The sequence below is a fragment of the Ranitomeya imitator genome, chromosome 4 (genome assembly GCF_032444005.1).
Source record: "Ranitomeya imitator isolate aRanImi1 chromosome 4, aRanImi1.pri, whole genome shotgun sequence".
In the NCBI taxonomy this organism is placed as follows: Eukaryota; Metazoa; Chordata; class Amphibia; order Anura; family Dendrobatidae; genus Ranitomeya; species Ranitomeya imitator.
Window position 1 is genome coordinate 268996967 of NC_091285.1, and position 20671 is coordinate 269017637.

A 20671-nucleotide genomic window follows, 5' to 3' on the forward strand; every position below is an offset into this window, starting at 1 on the left:
TGATCCGATCGCCTGTATGCAGCAGAGTTGCATACTTGCTATGAGCGCCGACCACTGGGTGGCGCTCATAGCAATCCAGCAGTGACAACCATAGAGGTCATGCCAACCCATCGGCGACCCGTGGTCATGTGACACTTGTGCCAATGGGCGTGATTTCGGATGCGCTTGCCGGAAGCACTTGGTAAATGCCGTTGTAAGAGTTTGACAGCGAATATATTGTTACCTTAGCAATTTTGCTTTATTGCACTAATTAATCTAAAATCAAAAATGAAGAAGCACTTTTGCAAGTAAAGTTGATTAAAACTATCTATTTTATGTCTACAGGTGCTATGCATAACTATGCATCTCCATGGTAACAGACTTAAAGGGAACCTGTCACCACTTTCCTGTCCTACCAGCTAAAAATATCATTTTATTCAGTGTCAGCTATGCATTCCCTAAATACTTATGTAACCCCCATGTATCACCCATAAAAACCTTTTATATTTCTCCTGCGATATATGCTAATAAGGTCTGTCCAGTCCCATGGGCGTGGCTTCGGTTCACTCACTCCACCCCTCTCCTCGGCTGCTGCACACAGTCCTTGACATGGATGATGCAGATCGCTGTGAGATATCGCGCCTGTGCAGTCAAATGGTTTCTCGAGTGTGGGCAGTATGCTTTGCCCAACTGTGGGCAAAGCCGAAAAGCAGAAGTGCGCACACGCAAGAAACCATTTGACTGCGCAGGCGCGATATCCTGCAGCGATCTGCCTCATACACGTCAAGGACTGCGTGCAGCAGCTGAGGAGAGGGGTGGAGTGAGTGAACTGAAGCCAAACCCATTGGACAGGAAGGACCCTATTAGCATATACATGGGCAGTCAGGGGGTTACACAAGTATTTAGGGAATGCATAGCTGACACTGAATAAAATGATATTTTTAGCTGGTAGGACAGAAAAGTGGTGACAGGTTCCCTTTAAAACACACGCTGAGTTCTATGAACCTGTAGGCACACTCCGTCCCTTCCGCCCTTAAATTCACTGCAACATACTATAAATTGCCTGCATAATAAGTTAGCATGGAAAGATATTTTTTAATTAGGGAAATGTTCACACATTCAGTATTTGGTTATTTGGTCAGTCTTTGATATCAGGAGTGGCTGAAAAATGCAGAAGTGGTGCACATGTTTCTGAGAAACACCTGAAAGATTAACAAACTCCCTGGTGGTTTTTGAGTACTATGAGGGGTGTTTTTTTAATGAAATTACAGTAGGAATCAATCAAAAAGTAAAAAAATCCCAAAAGGTATAAACTGGGCTATAAACAGGGGTACATGCAGCGTGTAAGCGCACGTTCACACTTGCCACTGAGCAGAAAAAAACAAAGATAGAAACATAATGATTAAATACCCTGCAGTAAATAAATAAACAGCACAGTGCATAAAAATAATATACAGTACTTACTTAACATGTTTTCTGAGAAACAAAAATGCGAAAGCCATCCTGCCAGTTCACGGTGACCATAATTGGGACGTCCTAACGCTAATATTAAAAACCTTACAGTTTGTCAAGTGACATGCATGTGGATAAGGGCTGAGAAGGACTGGGCCCAACTAGTGGACACACAGCCATTTCTGTCTTTCTTTTTTTAACTAAATTGGCCCTTAAAAAAACTTTTGTAATTTTTTTAATCACGGGAGAAATATAAAAGGTTTTTTATGGGTGATACATGGGGAGTCAGGGAGTTACATAAGTATTTAGGGAATGCATAGCTGACACTGAAAAAGCGATAGAGCGAAACGCGCGTCAGGGGTGTTGGGAAGGCCACACACGTACCTTGATTCACCATGGGTAAGTTCAGCGTGTCTCTTGGATATATGTAACATTGGGACATTATGGCAAATTACAGGCTTTCTGAGATGTCTCCTCATTGTAGGAGCATGGACCATTAGTTATATGCTTGAGACTTACCCAGATCATACTATGGTTGTGTGCCCTATCTCCTAGTGTACTGGTTGGTTTCTCCTTCTCTCCACATGTTGGAATTTTTTTATGTATTTTTCTATTATATTATGATGAGTTGTGTATGGTATTGTCTGTATTTATATATCAATAAAATGTCTATATTCTTTTTTACAAGTTTTTAGTGTCTATGCTCCCTTTTTCGCTAGTGTAGTATATATCCCATTGGGAGTGATGCTCTTATACAATTAGATTCATATTGGGAGAGCTGTTCCTAATACCTATTATGCTCTCGGCCATTTATAACACATGCTTATTGATTTTCGTATGTATATAGCTGACACTGAGTAAAATGATATTTTTAACTGGTAGGACAGAAAAGTGGTGACAGGTTCCCTTTAAGTCTGTTACCATGGAGATGCATAGTTATGCATAGCACCTGAAGACATAAAATAGATAGTTTTAATCAACTTTACTTGCAAAAGTGCTTCTTCAGTTTTAATTTTAGATTAATTAGTGCAATAAAGCAAAATTGCTAAGGTAACAATATATTCGACTATGAAATAAAACTAAGACAACAATAGAAAATTAAACCCTTTTTTTAGCTATGTACCAAACTAAAATAGTTTAGCAGTAATCTCAATTTAATAATAATTGCTAATTGTGAGCAGTGAGAGGAAAAAAATGGAAACCCACCTTAAAGATTTTTAAACTTTGTAGTAATCCTCCAACTTCATTTTTCAACGTGAGGACAACCGCTGTTTTTTCTATTTCAGCAGTTGGTTCGGTTTCGCTACATTTGTTCTCATCAATTTTCACAGCATTCAATTTGTCACGCTGGAAAAAAGAACAATAATAACAATTATAATAAGCTGATTGAACAGTGACAAGCACATATTAAATAACAAGAAGACAGGTTCCATAATCTTCATAGCACTAAAGTTTTCACATTATTTTGTGGTGGTCAGTCAGTAGTATATTACATTTAAATGGATGGAAGGCAATATTAGGGTTTGTTCACACAAATGTTTTTAACTTGGGTTATTCAGGCTGAATAACGCACATAAAAAATGTGTGAACAATTTTTAAACAGTTTTTGTACATGTAGCATTTTTTTAAATGAATGGGACACTTATTATATGTGGATTTAAAGCATCCTTTGACTGTGATTTTGGTGGAAATTCTGCATCAAAATCCACATGAATAAGATATGTGAACATACCTCCGAAAGGGATCTTTTCAAATCATTAAAGGTCTTCATGATTCAAGGATTTGACATTTCCTTACAGTGTACCTACCTATAGGTGACTTTACAGAGACAGTTTTTCTCATTCTGGGTGCAGGCTTATTTTGCATACTTTTATCCATAATGCCTTGCTTCTCATGAAGGGCTCCACAAGGAGACACAATAGTCCCCAATATATAGCTAACACAAGTGATACTAGCAATTGCCATCACTTACTACATTGTAAAAATACCTTTAAAGATGATTGCAGCTTGCAGTTTTATTACAAATGTCTTTAGTGAAGAGGACCCCTGTTATGATCCGGTGACCTAGGAACTGCATGAGAACTTTCACAGGAGAAAGTGGCTACTGTACTGACCGCAATCCTGAACTTAACACCGCAACTAGAAGTAGCCGTGAAGTGTACCTAACACACCTAGACACCTCATCACAGAAGGAGACCTAAATACCCCTAAAGATGGAAATAGGAATACTATCTTGCCTCAGAGAAAATCCCCAAAGGATAGACAGCCCCCCACAAATATTGGCGGTGAGTCAGAGAGGAAAAAACATACACAGGCAGAAAAACAGGATTAGCACAGGAGGCCACTCTAGCTAGATAGGACAGGATAGGACAGAGTTCTGTGCGGTCAGTAAAAAACCCTTCAAAACATCCACAGCAGAATATGCAAAAACTTCCTACATCTACTAAAGATGCAGGAGCGTATATCTGCAACTCCAGTGAATCCTACAATCAGAGCAGGAATAAAACTGAAACAAGCACACCGGCAGTGTGCCACAGAAACAAAAACCAAACACTTATCTTTGCTGAAATTGGCAGGGAGCAGGAGAAGCCAGAAAGTGATCCGACACTTCACAAGGAACATTGACAACTGGCAGGGATTAAAGAGTCCAGCAAAGCTAAATACCCCAGTCAGCCTTGCAATTAGCAGATACACCTGTCCAATCCTGCAGTCCAGACACAACTGCATTACCATCTACAACCACAGGAGGGAGCCCAAAAGCAGAATTCACAACAGACCCCCAAGAATGGCTGTTGGTGTGTAAACAGGTAAGAGCGTGCTACAGCACAGAATATGCAGACTAAGTGGTACAGTGAACAAGTTTTTTATTTATTAACTATTTACTATTCGAGTAGCCAAAAATGCAATCTCTGGCAAATGACAATTCGCAAATCGTTAAATTGTTATGTGATACAAACCAAATCAGAAAGTTAACTAAATAATACACCAAACGATATTTAGAAAGGATACACTTATCTGTAATCCATCAAAGCCTGTGACATAACTTTAAGGGCAGAGACAGACTACCGTATTTCTCGTGCGAGTATCACATTGCACTGCACGGACTGGCTTGACACCTCTCCTGACTTGAGCAAGACAGTGTGATGGATTACTATGCAGCTGTCAAGCTCAGATCAGGAGAGCCGACAGCCAGTACGAGGTTTACAATGCAATTCTTGCACGAGAAATATGGCAGTCTGTCTCAGCCCTAAGAGTCATTATCTAGCCTCTCAGACTGTCTGTAGCGATCACCACAACAGGCTGTAACAGAAGTTAGCTATTTTCCCATTAGGCTACAAGCATTGCACAGTAGTTTGCTGGAAACTCTTGGCACTGATGACCTATTCCTGCAGCCTCTGTCACATAGAGTGCAGCTCAAGTCCCTTCCGTGTTGTTATCTAGGCATCATGGCTTTCAGTTCACTTAATCGATCAACCATTTATCTAGGCCTTCAGCGCACTCGATCTACCATCCCTTCTACTAGGCCTCCAGGCTTTCAGACACCACTTTAACTAGGCCTCCTGACCTTGGCTAGGGACCTCTTCCTGCTGCTCTCCAGAGCAATACTCCATTCTGTTCATTAGGCCTCCTGGCCTGGGCTAAGAAACCCATCCTCCTGCTCTCCTAAGCAATACTCCATTCCATCAATTATGCCTCCTGACCTGATTTAAGGACCTCGTCGTGTTGCTCTCCCTCTTCTGAGATGTGGCAGTAAGCCAATTCAGTTGACACTGTACATCCAACTTGATACAAATCTCGACCCAGGATTTCTCCTCTGGTCCGTATCCTCTCCAGTGGATGAGGTATTAGAAGGAATTTTGGACACTCCGAGGATCCACAACCCTCTGCTCCAAGTCATCATTGGCTGAAACCAGAGGAGGAGGGGATAAGGGAGACAATGTCGAAGGGATAACACTCCTTTAATAGGGATTTATGGAACATGTTAGGGATGCGTAGGGAAGGAGGAAGCTTTAATCTAAATACCACAGAATTAACCACCTCTAGGATCCTGACGTGTGCACATACCCTAAATCTTTCACACATATGAAGGTTAAATTGAAGTAGTATAAGTAGCCATAAATGCAAGTGCAAAATAGCTCTAATGAGCATCTCTACTAATCCAGAATGTAATCACATGTAAACACAGTACTGAAGGATGACATGGGGAGTGTGGTGGTAGGAAGTGTCATTACCAAATAGTAAGCATATCAGTTGGTGGTGTACACAAGGGGTTACTCGTCATGTTGGTAAATGACAGCAATTGTAATGAATGTACTTACAGTGGTAAAGAGGGCTCCCTCTCCTGGATAGCACCCACCCCAACGCGCATTTCGACAATCCGCCTTCGTCAGACACCCTTTTCTACTTTATTATTCTTTCCACTGTGATTTACCAGTTACTAAATTCTCTTCCTTACTCCCTCTTGACTACAGTCTTTTGTATATATGGGTGTATGGCCCTGTTTTTAATATAGTTTTTTATCATTTTTCTACATTGCCTTGTGTTCAATTGTTGTCACGTGATGTAGCTCAATAAAATTAATACTTATTCACTATATATTTGGTATATGGACTTTATGGTCAGGTTTTCTTTCCTTCCTTTTCTTCAGGGTTTTTTCCGACTGTCCATATGTCACACCTTTGTCCAGGCTCTTGGGTGCAGGATTATTATTACTGCTATGTTCATTATCTTTACTTATGAATACCATAATATTACCCTGCATCAAGAACGTTCCCTTGTTCTTCCTTTTAAATTTTCTCTCTAGAATTGGCAATGGAGCCAATTCCCCAGCCAGCCGGCTATGACTGTCTTTAGTGCGTGTGCAGACTTCACAGACAAATACAAAATCTTTAATTTCATTATGCATGGATGGCCACCAAAAAAATTTAGCAATGGCTTTCCATGTAGCAGTAACCCCAGAATGACCACTCAAGACGGAATCATGAAATTCATGTAACACCTGCAATCTTAGGTACACAGGCACAAATAATTGGATCCTAAAGTAGTGGAAGGAGCCAACGACTGGTCTTTATGAATCTCTTCTTCCAATTCCAAGGTTAATATAGAAACCACAATACCCTGAAGAATAATGGAGGATGAAGGTTCTGGAGCAGTGATGAGCAAGAATGCTTGTTACTCAAATTTCTCCAAGCATGCTTGGGTGGTCTCCGAGTATTTCTGTTGCCTAAGCAACCCCCACAAGTATTCAAGCTGTCTAGCAGCTGCAAATCATGCAGCTGCGTCAACATAAACTAAATCTCCAAGCACGCAGAAATACTCAGAGACCATCCAAGCATGCTCGGAGAAACTCGAAGTAGGGAGCATACTCGCTCATCGCTATTCTGGAGGAGAAACTGAATCAAGACTACAAGATAATGCATGAGCTTTCGCATTCTTAGACCCCTGCCTAAATGTAATAGAAAAATTAAACCTAGAGAAAAACAAGGATCATCTGGCCTGTCTAGGAGTTAACCTCATAAATATCGACCGCCATATCAAAAACACGCCTCAATGCGTGGATAGCTATCCACAATCTGATGTGACACAAGATATCAGTCTATCTGGCCTCCTGATGAGCCTGCAGAGGCGAAACGCGTTGAGGCGTGTTTTTGATATGGCGGTTGGTGATACACAGCGGCTCAGATGAGTATTCATGGCCTTATCCTGTGGCTATATACAGTTAGGGCCAGAAATATTTGGACAGTGACACAAGTTTTGTTATTTTAGCTGTTTACAAAAACATGTTCAGAAATACAATTATATATATAATATGGGCTGAAAGTGCACACTCCCAGCTGCAATATGATAGTTTCCACATCCAAATCGGAGAAAGGGTTTAGGAATCATAGCTCTGTAATGCATAGCGTCCTCTTTTTCAAGGGACCAAAAGTAATTGGACAATGGACTCTAAGGGCTGCAATTAACTCTGAAGGCGTCTCCCTCGTTAACCTGTAATCAATGAAGTAGTTAAAAGGTCAGGGGTGGATTCCAGGTGTGTGGTTTTGCATTTGGAAGCTGTTGCTGTGAGCAGACAACATGCGGTCAAAGGAACTCTCGATTGAGGTGAAGCAGAACATCCTGAGGCTGAAAAAATAGAAAAAATCCATCAGAGAGATAGCAGACATGCTTGGAGTAGCAAAATCAACAGTTGGGTACATTCTGAGAAAAAAGGAATTGACTGGTGAGCTTGGGAACTCAAAAAGGCCTGGGCATCCACGGATGACAACAGTGGTGGATGATCGCCGCATACTTAATTTGGTGAAGAAGAACCCGTTCACAACATCAACTGAAGTCCAGAACACTCTCAGTGAAGTAGGTGTATCTGTCTCTAAGTCAACAGTAAAGAGAAGACTCCATGACAGTAAATACAAAGGGTTCACATCTAGATGCAAACCATTCATCAATACCAAAAATAGACAGGCCAGAGTTAAATTTGCAGAAAAACACCTCAAGAAGCCAGCTCAGTTCTGGAAAAGTATTCTATGGACAGATGAGACAAAGATCAACCTGTACCAGAATGATGGGAAGAAAAAAGTTTGGAGAAGAAAGGGAACGGCACATGATCCAAGGCACACCACATCCTCTGTAAAACATGGTGGAGGCAACGTGATGGCATGGGCATGCATGGCTTTCAATGGCACTGGGTCACTTGTGTTTATTGATGACATAAGAGCAGACAAGAGTAGCCGGATGAATTCTGAAGTGTACCGGGATATACTTTCAGCCCAGATTCAGCCAAATGCTGCAAAGTTGATTGGACGGCGCTTCATAGTACAGATGGACAATGACCCCAAGCATACAGCCAAAGCTACCCAGGAGTTCATGAGTGCCAAAAAGTGGAACATTCTGCAATGGCCAAGTCAATCTCCAGATCTAAACCCAATTGAGCATGCATTTCACTTGCTCAAATCCAGACTTAAGACGGAAAGACCCACAAACAAGCAAGACCTGAAGGCTGCGGCTGTAAAGGCCTGGCAAAGCATTAAGAAGGAGGAAACCTAGCGTTTGGTGATGTCCATGGGTTCCAGACTTAAGGCAGTGATTGCCTCCAAAGGATTTGCAACAAAATATTGAAAATAAAAATATTTTGTTTGGGTTATGTTTACTTTTGACCTCCTAAAATGTGGAGTGTTTGTAAAGAAATGTGTACAATTCCTACATTTTCTATCAGATATTTTTGATCAACCCTTCAAATTAAACATTACAATCTGCACTTGAATTCTGTTGTAGAGGTTTCATTTCAAATCCAATGTGGTGGCATGCAGAGCCCAACTCGCGAAAATTGTGTCACTGTCCAAATATTTCTGGCCCTAACTGTATGAGCTATTGCTAGCATTGCTTAAATAGTGTGGGGATTTTGGAGTGAGGTAGCAGAGATACTACCCATGCATGATATTGAGCTAATTTGGCTTAAATTATCTGGATCTTTACCCACACTAATATAAATGTTAGCCCAAGAGAGAAAAAATATATATGCTTAGATGATCAGGTTGGATCTGTCTATAAGTGTATTTACACTGTGCATAGTATCTTGGGGCCGCTGTGAATAATTATACCATTGTGACATCTATATCGCCATATGTGTGTGTGTATATAGCGTTTTACTGGTGGGAACTAGGTCATCCCTAGAAGAGTATCTTTCTGTCTAGCGCTAGAGGACCCTTTAGTGTGTGGGTAGTGGCTTACATTAGTGGCCGTAGGGTCTTGTAGGGCCCCTAGGGACAGTCATCGAGGAGCGGAGGCGCCATAACGCTCCCCCTAGGGTGCCTACCTCCGCAGCTAGGCAGGGGCAAACTAGTGGCCTGAGTAGGGCGATCTAGGTCTCCCCATTAGTTTTTTAGTCGTTTGGTGCACATTTTTTTCACGTTTTTGGTTGTTTTTGATTAGTGTTTGGTTTTGTAGGTGGGTCTGTCTGCCTTGCTTTTAATAATAAAATTATACCATTTTAGACTGAGGTTTTTCATATGATTTTGAGGATTTATACCTCGTGCTTACTGGATCTTTTTTTGAGATTAATACTGTCTAGGAGTTAACCTTTCGCTGATTCAATGTAAACTAGATTCTTGTGATCAGTGACCATCGTAAAAAAATGGCTCCTTTCCTCAAAGACCAATTTGACAGCAAGTAACTCCTGATTCCCAACATCATAATTTCTTTCCACCTTCACAATGAACATTTCTTGGAGATCAAGTTGTATAAAAATGGAAGCAGACATAAAACTTTAAATTTTTCGAATGCTCTGATGGCACCCAGCGACCAAACCTTGAGATTAACCTCCTTACTAGAGTTGAGCGACCTTGACCTTTTTAGAGTCGAGCCGGGTTTCGCGAAACTCGACTATCTCAAAAGTCGGGTCGAGTGAAATCGCCCGATTATGACGTAAAGTCGGGATCGACCGAAACACGAAACCCAATGCAAGTCAATGGGGCAGCATAGTCGGCAGTGAGTGGGGGCCAGGAAAACACCTAGAGTGCCCATTTTAATGTCAAAACCATCCATTCTTCTTAATGAAGCTTGTCAAGCGTAATTTACCTTATAATAATTGGAAGGCATTTGAAATTGGGGGTCATTTGGCTAAAGTTGTGGTGGGTAGGGCTGGTTCAAGTAATTAGTGGGCCCAGGAAATCTGGACCACGTCACGGCAGTGGAGCAGGGAGAGGTAAGTATTTCAACTTTGCAAGTGCTGTGAACCTGAGCAAGCAGGGGGGGCCCACTCGTTGGCATTGGCACTGGCACAGGGCCCCTCAAAGTACAGCGGTGTGTTTGCACGGCGGGGGCGCCTCCCACCGGCAGCAACACTTTTGCGTACCATGAGAGGCCCTGTGCCAGTGACGTCGCCAACTAGTATTCCTCCCCCCACCTGATGAAGGAACCTGCACTTTCATCTGCACCTTCCTGTTTGTCCCCGTGTAAGGTGGTATGGTATGCGGGAAGGGGGACCTGACTTTCAGCAGGGTCACAATCTTGCAGTGTAGCGTGCACGGGAAATGTTGCGTTATGGGTCAATGTACCAGCAGACTCATCTATCACTGGCTGGGCAATGGGCAGGATGAGGAGGAAACACAGATATAGGCCCAAAGAATAAAGTGGGCTAAATGCAGTTCAAAATTGGTAACACAGGACTAATCAGGGGGCATTGCAGTGGAGGACAACTGGAATGAGAGGCTGACACAGAGAGTAGGCCCAAATCAGTAAGTAGTCGAAATGCAGTTCAAAATTGGCAACAGTAGTAAACAGGCGGCACAGCTTTGTTCAGTGGAGGAGAACAGCAAGGAGTGGCAGACACCGATAGTAGGCCCCAACCCAACTAGTAGGCCAAATGCAGTCTAACATTAACAACTACTTAACGAGCGCCTGAAAACGGAATTTCAGGACAGGAAACCAGGAGAACAGCAAGGAGCGGCAGACACCGATAGTAGGCCCCAAACCAACTAGTACGCCAAATGCAGTTGTTTCGTTTAACCACAATTTAATGAGAGCCTGAAGATAGAAGTTCAGGAAAGGCAACCTGGAGAACACCTTGGAGTGGAACACACCATCTCTCTACACCCCATACCCAATTTGTAGGCCTAATGCAGCGTAGTTTCCAACAACTACTAAACGAGAGCATGATGATCGAAGCATTGGCGAGGAAACCTGGGGAACACCTTGGAGTGGAACACACCATCTCTCTACAGTGGAACACACCATCTCTCTACACCCCATACCCAATTTGTAGGCCTAATGCAGCGTAGTTTCCAACAACTACTAAACGAGAGCCAGAAGATCGAAGCTCAGGAAAGGCAACCTGGAGAACACCTTGGAGTGGAACACACCATCTCTCTACACCCCATACCCAATTTGTAGGCCCAATGCAGCGTAGTTTCCAACAACTACTAAACGAGAGCCGGAAGATCGAAGCAATGGAGAGGAAACCTGGGGAACACCTTGGAGTGTAACACACCATCTCTCTACACCCCATACCCAATTTGTAGGCCTAATGCAGCGTAGTTTCCAACAACTACTAAACGAGAGCCGGAAGATCGAAGCAATGGAGAGGAAACCTGGGGAACACCTTGGAGTGTAACACACCATCTCTCTACACCCCATACCCAATTTGTAGGCCTAATGCAGCGTAGTTTCCAACAACTACTAAACGAGAGCCGGAAGATCGAAGCAATGGAGAGGAAACCTGGGGAACACCTTGGAGTGGAACACACCATCTCTCTACAGTGGAACACACCATCTCTCTACATCCCATACCCAATTTGTAGGCCTAATGCAGCGTAGTTTCCAACAACTACTAAACGAGAGCCGGAAGATCGAAGCTCAGGAAAGGCAACCTGGGGAACACCTTGGAGTGGAACACACCATCTCTCTACACCCCATACCCAATTTGTAGGCCCAATGCAGCGTAGTTTCCAACAACTACTAAACGAGAGCCGGAAGATCGAAGCTCAGGAAAGGCAACCTGGGGAACACCTTGGAGTGTAACAAACCCTCTCTCTACACCACGGAAGGGCTGATTCTTAGGAAGGAAGGCTGTCGGAAAGAAGCAGGGCGCGTCCGAGGGTGATTATATTCTTATTAGGTATATACTCACCCTCGGACGCGCCCTGCTTCTTTATTTGTAATGAATGTTTATTTGCAATGTGGTTTTGACTTACTCTATTTTTTTGGTAAATAATGATTTTATTATTTTCATTGTTTTGCATCTTCTTGGCAATAATATAAAGAAGACGCGACAGGACAACACTTGGTGGATGCCATATCTGTGTTTAAAATGGAAAAAGCCTTTCAGTTAACTACTTGCAGGAGAAAGTTATTGTAGCTGGTGGCCATTTTTAGTACTGTACCAGATTTTTGTTGTATGTGTTTGTTTTTAATGTTAAAATGTCTGCATTTGATATCTCTCCAGTATTTTCTTTTTTATAAGCAAAATACTTATTTTTATATTTTCTGATGTTGGTTCCAGGGGTACACGGGCAGCAGTGGTGTGGTCAGTGGAGGCCTAGTGGAAGGAGTGACCACAGACAGGCATCGAAGGCCTAAAATAATAACACATGGCTGTAGGCAATTTTAAATTGGTTACAGGGGTACACGGGCAGCAGTGGTGTGGTCAGTGGAGGCCTAGTGGAAGGAGTGACCGCAGACAGGCATCGAAGGCCTAAAATAATAACACATGGCTGTAGGCAATTTTAAATTGGTTCCAGGGGTACACGGGCAGCAGTGGTGTGGTCAGTGGAGGCCTAGTGGAAGGAGTAACCGCAGACAGGCATCGAAGGCCTAAAATAATAACACATGGCTGTAGGCAATTTTAAATTGGTTCCAGGGGTACACGGGCAGCAGTGGTGTGGTCAGTGGAGGCCTAGTGGAAGGAGTCACCGCAGACAGGCATCGAAGGCCTAAAATAATAACACATGGCTGTAGGCAATTTTAAATTGGTTACAGGGGTACACGGGCAGCAGTGGTGTGGTCAGTGGAGGCCTAGTGGAAGGAGTAACCGCAGACAGGCATCGAAGGCCTAAAATAATAACACATGGCTGTAGGCAATTTTAAATTGGTTCCAGGGGTACACGGGCAGCAGTGGTGTGGTCAGTGGAGGCCTAGTGGAAGGAGTGACCGCAGACAGGCATCGAAGGCCTAAAATAATAACACATGGCTGTAGGCAATTTTAAATTGGTTCCAGGGGTACACGGGCAGCAGTGGTGTGGTCAGTGGAGGCCTAGTGGAAGGAGTCACCGCAGACAGGCATCGAAGGCCTAAAATAATAACACATGGCTGTAGGCAATTTTAAATTGGTTACAGGGGTACACGGGCAGCAGTGGTGTGGTCAGTGGAGGCCTAGTGGAAGGAGTGACCGCAGACAGGCATCGAAGGCCTAAAATAATAACACATGGCTGTAGGCAATTTTAAATTGGTTCCAGGGGTACACGGGCAGCAGTGGTGTGGTCAGTGGAGGCCTAGTGGAAGGAGTGACCACAGACAGGCATCGAAGGCCTAAAATAATAACACATGGCTGTAGGCAATTTTAAATTGGTTCCAGGGGTACACGGGCAGCAGTGGTGTGGTCAGTGGAGGCCTAGTGGAAGGAGTGACCGCAAACAGGCATCGAAGGCCTAAAATAATAACACATGGCTGTAGGCAATTTTAAATTGGTTCCAGGGGTACACGGGCAGCAGTGGTGTGGTCAGTGGAGGCCTAGTGGAAGGAGTCACCGCAGACAGGCATCGAAGGCCTAAAATAATAACACATGGCTGTAGGCAATTTTAAATTGGTTCCAGGGATACACGGGCAGCAGTGGTGTGGTCAGTGGAGGCCTAGTGGAAGGAGTAACCGCAGACAGGCATCGAAGGCCTAAAATAATAACACATGGCTGTAGGCAATTTTAAATTAGTTCCAGGGGTACACGGGCAGCAGTGGTGTGGTCAGTGGAGGCCTAGTGGAAGGAGTGACCGCAGACAGGCATCGAAGGCCTAAAATAATAACACATGGCTGTAGGCAATTTTAAATTGGTTCCAGGGGTACACGGGCAGCAGTGGTGTGGTCAGTGGAGGCCTAGTGGAAGGAGTCACCGCAGACAGGCATCGAAGGCCTAAAATAATAACACATGGCTGTAGGCAATTTTAAATTGGTTCCAGGGGTACACGGGCAGCAGTGGTGTGGTCAGTGGAGGCCTAGCGGTAGGAGTCACCGCAGACAGGCATCGAAGGCCTAAAATAATAACACATGGCTGTAGGCAATTTTAAATTGGTTACAGGGGTACACGGGCAGCAGTGGTGTGGTCAGTGGAGGCCTAGTGGAAGGAGTGACCGCAGACAGGCATCGAAGGCCTAACATAACAAAAATGTCAATACAATGGTATTGTCAGTGGTAGGCATTGAAGGATGTCAGCGCATAGACTAAACATTGGTGGAGCTGTGAGATAATTTTGCAAGTGGTAGAGCACTGTTTGAGCTGGGGTGGGGGGAAACTGTCTTGTGGCCGGCGGTACAGGCCCAGGGCCCCTCATATTACAACGGTGTGTCTGACGTTGGGTGCGCACCACCACCGCCAGAGACACTTTATTGTACTAGGAGGGACCCAGTGGCAGTGCCGTCGACCAAAAGCGGGCTCACCCACCTCTTCAGATAAACTGCACTCTCACGGGTGCTGTCGCCAAGTGTCGATACCACGGCCCCGTGTGGGGAGTTTGGCCATTTAGTGAGGTGTAAACATGTCGTATGCTGGACAATCAGGTGCAGAAAATTACGAGATTGGAAAAGGCATTCAGAATAGTCCACAGGCAAGACCTTTTCATAGGAAAGCTAGGTGTCAGCCGGGCAAGGTGGGGCAAAAGATTTCGAAATCCAGTTGTGGTTCATTTTAATGAAGGTTAGATCATCTACATTTTGGGTAGCCAGACGAGTCCTTTTTTCTGTTAGTATTGAACCTGCAGCACTGAATACTCTTTCTGATAGGACACTAGCTGCCGGGTAAGCAAGCTCCTGCAATGCATATTCTGCCAATTCTGGCCAGGTGTCTAATTTTGATGCCCAGTAATCAAATGGGAATGACGGTTGAGGGAGAACATCGATAAGGGATGAAAAATAGTTTGTAACCATACTGGACAAATGTTGTCTCCTGTCACTTTGAATTGATGCTGCAGTACCTGTCCTGTCTGCGGTCATAGCAAAATCACTCCACAACCTGGTCAGAAAACCCCTCTGGCCAACGCCACTTCTGATTTCTGCCCCTCTAACTCCTCTGGTCTGCTGGCCCCTGCAGCTCGTGTGAGAACGATCACGGGCGCTGTGTGCAGGGAATGCCAGAAGCAAACGGTCAACAAGAGTTGATTGTTTGGTTGCTAATATTAGTTCCAAGTTCTCATGTGGCATTATATTTAGCAATTTGCCTTTATAGCGAGGATCAAGGAGGCAGGCCAACCAGTAATCGTCATCATTCATCATTTTAGTTATGCGTGTGTCCCTTTTGAGGATACGTAAGGCATAATCCGCCATGTGGGCCAAAGTTCCAGTTCTCAAATCTGCGGTTGTGCTTGGTTGAGGGGCAGTTTCAGGCAAATCCACGTCACTTGTGTCCCTCAAAAAACCAGAACCCGGCCTTGCCGCGCCACCAATTTCCAGTGGCCCCGGAAAAGCTTCCTCATTAAAAATATAATCATCCCCATGATTCTCCTCATCCTCCTCTTCCTCATCGCCCGCTACCTCGTCCTGTACACTGCCCTGGCCAGACAATGGCTGACTGTCATCAAGGCTTTCCTCTTCCTCAGCTGCAGACGCCTGATCCTTTATGTGCGTCAAACTTTGCATCAGCAGACGCATTAGGGGGATGCTCATGCTTATTATGGCGTTGTCTGCACTAACCAGCCGTGTGCATTCCTCAAAACACTGAAGGACTTGACACATGTCTTGAATCTTCGACCACTGCACACCTGACAACTCCATGTCTGCCATCCTACTGCCTGACCGTGTATGTGTATCCTCTCACAAAAACATAACAGCTCGCCTCTGTTCACACAGTCTCTGAAGCATGTGCAGTGTTGAGTTCCACCTTGTTGCAACGTCTATGATTAAGCGATGCTGGGGAAGGTTCAAAGAACGCTGATAGGTCTGCATATGGCTGGAGTGTACGGGCGAACGGCGGATATGTGAGCAAAGTCCACGCACTTTGAGGAGCAGGTCGGATAACCCCGGATAACTTTTCAGGAAGCACTGCACCACCAGGTTTAAGGTGTGAGCCAGGCAAGGAATGTGTTTCAGTTGGGAAAGGGAGATGGCAGCCATGAAATTCCTTCCGTTATCACTCACTACCTTGCCTGCCTCAAGATCTACAGTGCCCAGCCACGACTGCGTTTCTTTCTGCAAGAACTCGGACAGAACTTCCGCCGTGTGTCTGTTGTCGCCCAAACACTTCATAGCCAATACAGCCTGCTGACGTTTGCCAGTAGCTGCCCCATAATGGGAGACCTGGTGTGCAACAGTGGCAGCTGCGGATGGAGTGGTTGTGCGACTGCGGTCTGTGGACGAGCTCTCGCTTCTGCAGGAGGACGAAGAGGAGGAGGAGGGGGTGCGAACGGCTACAGCCAATTGTTTCCTAGACCGTGGGCTAGGCAGAACTGTCCCAAACTTGCTGTCCCCTGTGGACCCTGCATCCACCACATTTACCCAGTGTGCCGTGATGGACACGTAACGTCCCTGGCCATGCCTACTGGTCCATGCATCTGTTGTCAGGTGCACCTTTGTGCTCACAGATTGCCTGAGTGCATGGATGATGCGCTCTTTAACATGCTGGTGGAGGGCTGGGATGGCTTTTCTGGAAAAAAAGTGTCGACTGGGTAGCTCGTAGCGTGGTACAGCGTAGTCCATCAGGGCTTTGAAAGCTTCGCTTTCAACTAACCGGTACGGCATCATCTCTAACGAGATTAGTCTAGCTATGTGTGCGTTCAAACCCTGTGTACGCGGATGCGAGGCTAAGTACTTCCTTTTTCTAACCATAGTCTCATGTAGGGTGAGCTGGACTGGAGAGCTGGAGATCGTGGAACTAGCGGGGGTGCCGGTGGACATGGCAGACTGAGAGACGGTGGGAGATGGTATTGTTGCCACCGGTGCCCTAGATGCAGTGTTTCCTACTACGAAACTGGTGATTCCCTGACCCTGACGGCTTTGGCCTGCCAAAGAAACCTGCACAGATACTGCAGGTGGTGCGGAAAATGGTGGCCCTACACTGCCGGAAGGGATGTTGCGTTGCTGACTAGCTTCATTGGCCGAGGGTGCTACAACCTTAAGGGACGTTTGGTAGTTAGTCCAGGCTTGCAAATGCATGGTGGTTAAATGTCTATGCATGCAACTTGTATTGAGACTTTTCAGATTCTGTCCTCTGCTTAAGGTAGTTGAACATTTTTGACAGATGACTTTGCGCTGATCAATTGGATGTTGTTTAAAAAAATGCCAGACTGCACTCTTTCTAGCATCGGATACCTTTTCAGGCATTGCAGACTGAGCTTTAACCGGATGGCCATGCTGTCCTCCAACAGGTTTTAGCTTTGCCACGCGTTTTGGGCAAGATACGGGCCCGGCAGATGGAACCTGTTGCGATGTTGATGCCTGCTGCGGCCCCTCCTCCTCCGCTTCAGAACTGCTGCCGCCTGCACCCTGTTCCCCCAATGGCTGCCAATCGGGGTCAAGAACTGGGTCATCTATTACCTCTTCTTGTAGCTCGTGTGCAACTTCGTCTGTGTCACCGTGTCGGTCGGTGGTATAGCGTTCGTGATGGGGCAACATAGTCTCATCAGGGTCTGATTCTTGATCAGCACCCTGCGAGGGCAATGTTGTGGTCTGAGTCAAAGGACCAGCATAGTAGTCTGGCTGTGGCTGTGCATCAGTGCACTCCATCTCAGATTCAACTTGTAATGGGCATGGACTGTTAACTGCTTCACTTTCTAAGCCAGGGACGGTATGTGTAAAGAGCTCCATGGAGTAACCCGTTGTGTCGCCTGCTGCATTCTTCTCTGTTGTTGTTTTTGCTGAAGAGGACAAGGAAGCGACTTGTCCCTGACCGTGAACATCCACTAACGACGCGCTGCTTTGACATTTACCAGTTTCACGAGAGGAGGCAAAAGAGCTAGAGGCTGAGTCAGCAAGATAAGCCAAAACTTGCTCTTGCTGCTCCGGCTTTAAAAGCGGTTTTCCTACTCCCAGAAAAGGGAGCGTTCGAGGCCTTGTGTAGCCAGACGACGAACCTGGCTCCACAGCTCCAGACTTAGGTGCAATATTTTTTTTCCCACGACCAGCTGATGCTCCACCACTACCACTACCCTCATTACCAGCTGACAATGAACGCCCCCGGCCACGACCTCTTCCACCATACTTCCTCATTGTTTTAAAAACGTAAACAAACTAACGGTATTTGTTGCTGTCACACAAATTACACGGTGAGCTATAACTTCAGTATGATTTAGCTACCCCTTTACAGGTGAGTGAGACCACAACGAAAATCAGGCACAATGTTACACACTCTGTTGTTGGTGGCAACAAATGAGAGAGATGCCACACACGCAGGACTGTCACTGAAGCACAAATGTAAATATTAATCTCCCACTGATTTGATTTTTTTTTTTTTTCAGGGAGACTTTAGGAAAAAAAAAAATAGAATAAAATGATTTTTTCAGGAAGAATTTAGAAACCAAAGAAAATAAAATGATTTTTTCAGGGAGAATTTAGAAAACAAATAAAACAAAAAAAGGCTTTCTATGGCCCACTGAGTGAGAGATGACGCACACAGGAGTCAGGAGTGGCACACAAGCCCAGAGGCCAATATTTATCTCCCACTGATTGATGTAGTGATTTTTTCAGGTAGATTTTGGAACCCAGATCAAGCTAAAAAAAAATAATAGGCTTTCTATGGCCCACAATTGGAGAGAGAGAGAGAGATGGCACACCCAGGAGTCAAGACTGGCACACAAGCAGAAAGGGCAATATTAATCTCCCACTGATTTGTTTTTTTTTGTTTTTTTTTCAGGGAGACTTTAGGAAAAAAAAAATAGAATAAAATGATTTTTTCAGGAAGAATTTAGAAACCAAATAAAATAAAATGATTTTTTCAGGGAGAATTTAGAAAACAAATAAAACAAAAAAAGGCTTTCTATGGCCCACTGAGTGAGAGATGACGCACACAGGAGTCAGGAGTGGCACACAAGCCCAGAGGCCAATATTTATCTCCCACTGATTGATGTAGTGATTTTTTCAGGTAGATTTTGGAACCCAAATCAAGCTAAAAAAATAATAGGCTTTCTATGGCCCACAATTGGAGAGAGAGAAAGAGAGATGGCACACCCAGGAGTCAAGACTGGCACACAAGCAGAAAGGGCAATATTAATCTCCCACTGATTTGTTGTTGTTTTTTTTTTTCAGGGAGACTTTAGGAAAAAAAAAATAGAATAAAATGATTTTTTCAGGAAGAATTTAGAAACCAAATAAAATAAAATGATTTTTTCAGGGAGAATTTAGAAAACAAATAAAACAAAAAAAGGCTTTCTATGGCCCACTGAGTGAGAGATGACGCACACAGGAGTCAGGAGTGGCACACAAGCCCAGAGGCCAATATTTATCTCCCACTGATTGATGTAGTGATTTTTTCAGGTAGATTTTGGAACCCAAATCAAGCTAAAAAAAATAATAGGCTTTCTATGGCCCACAATTGGAGAGAGAGAGAGAGAGATGGCACACCCAGGAGTCAAGACTGGCACACAAGCAGAAAGGGCAATATTAATCTCCCACTGATTTGTTTTTGTTTTTTTGTTTTTTCAGGGAGACTTTAGGAAAAAAAAAATAGAATAAAATGATTTTTTCAGGAAGAATTTAGAAACCAAATAAAATAAAATGATTTTTTCAGGGAGAATTTAGAAAACAAATAAAACAAAAAAAGGCTTTCTATGGCCCACTGAGTGAGAGATGACGCACACAGGAGTCAGGAATGGCACACAAGCCCAGAGGCCAATATTTATCTCCCACTGATTGATGTAGTGATTTTTTCAGGTAGATTTTGGAACCCAAATCAAGCTAAAAAAATAATAGGCTTTCTATGGCCCACAATTGGAGAGAGAGAGAGAGAGATGGCACACCCAGGAGTCAAGACTGGCACACAAGCAGAAAGGGCAATATTAATCTCCCACTGATTTGTTTTTTTTTGTTTTTTTTCAGGGAGACTTTAGGAAAAAAAAAAAATAGAATAAAATGATTTTTTCAGGAAGAATTTAGAAACCAAATAAAATAAAATGATTTTTTCAGGGAGAATTTAGAAAACAAATAAAACAAAAAAAGGCTTTCTATGGCCCACTGAGTGAGAGATGAGAGATGACGCACACAGGAGTCAGGAATGGCACACAAGCCCAGAGGCCAATATTTATCTCCCACTTTTTTTTTTTTGTTCCAGGGAAAATTTATAAACCCAATAAAAAAAAATAATAAATAGGCTTTCTATGGCCCACTATCTGAGAGACAGAGAGAGATGGCACGCTTAGGACTGGCACACAAGCCCAAAGGCCAATATTAATCTCCCTTTTTTTTTAAGGGAGAATTTATAAAACCAAAAAAAAATAAATAAATAGGCTTTCTATGGCCCACTATTTGTGAGAGACATGGCACGCTCAGGACTGGCACACAAGCCCAGAGGCCAATATTAATCTCCCACTTTTTTTTTTTGCCAGGGAAAATTTATAAAC

General features: G+C 44.1%; 1 protein-coding gene across 1 annotated transcript in view; it reads right to left on the minus strand.

Moving 5' to 3' along the window:
* TPH2 (tryptophan hydroxylase 2) overlaps positions 1-20671 on the minus strand; it is a 742941-nt gene that overhangs the window by 616446 nt on the left and 105824 nt on the right. Inside the window, exon 2 of the mRNA XM_069764593.1 lies at positions 2638-2778. Coding sequence (XP_069620694.1) covers positions 2638-2778 — 141 coding nt within the window. The remainder of the gene's footprint in view (positions 1-2637; positions 2779-20671) is intronic.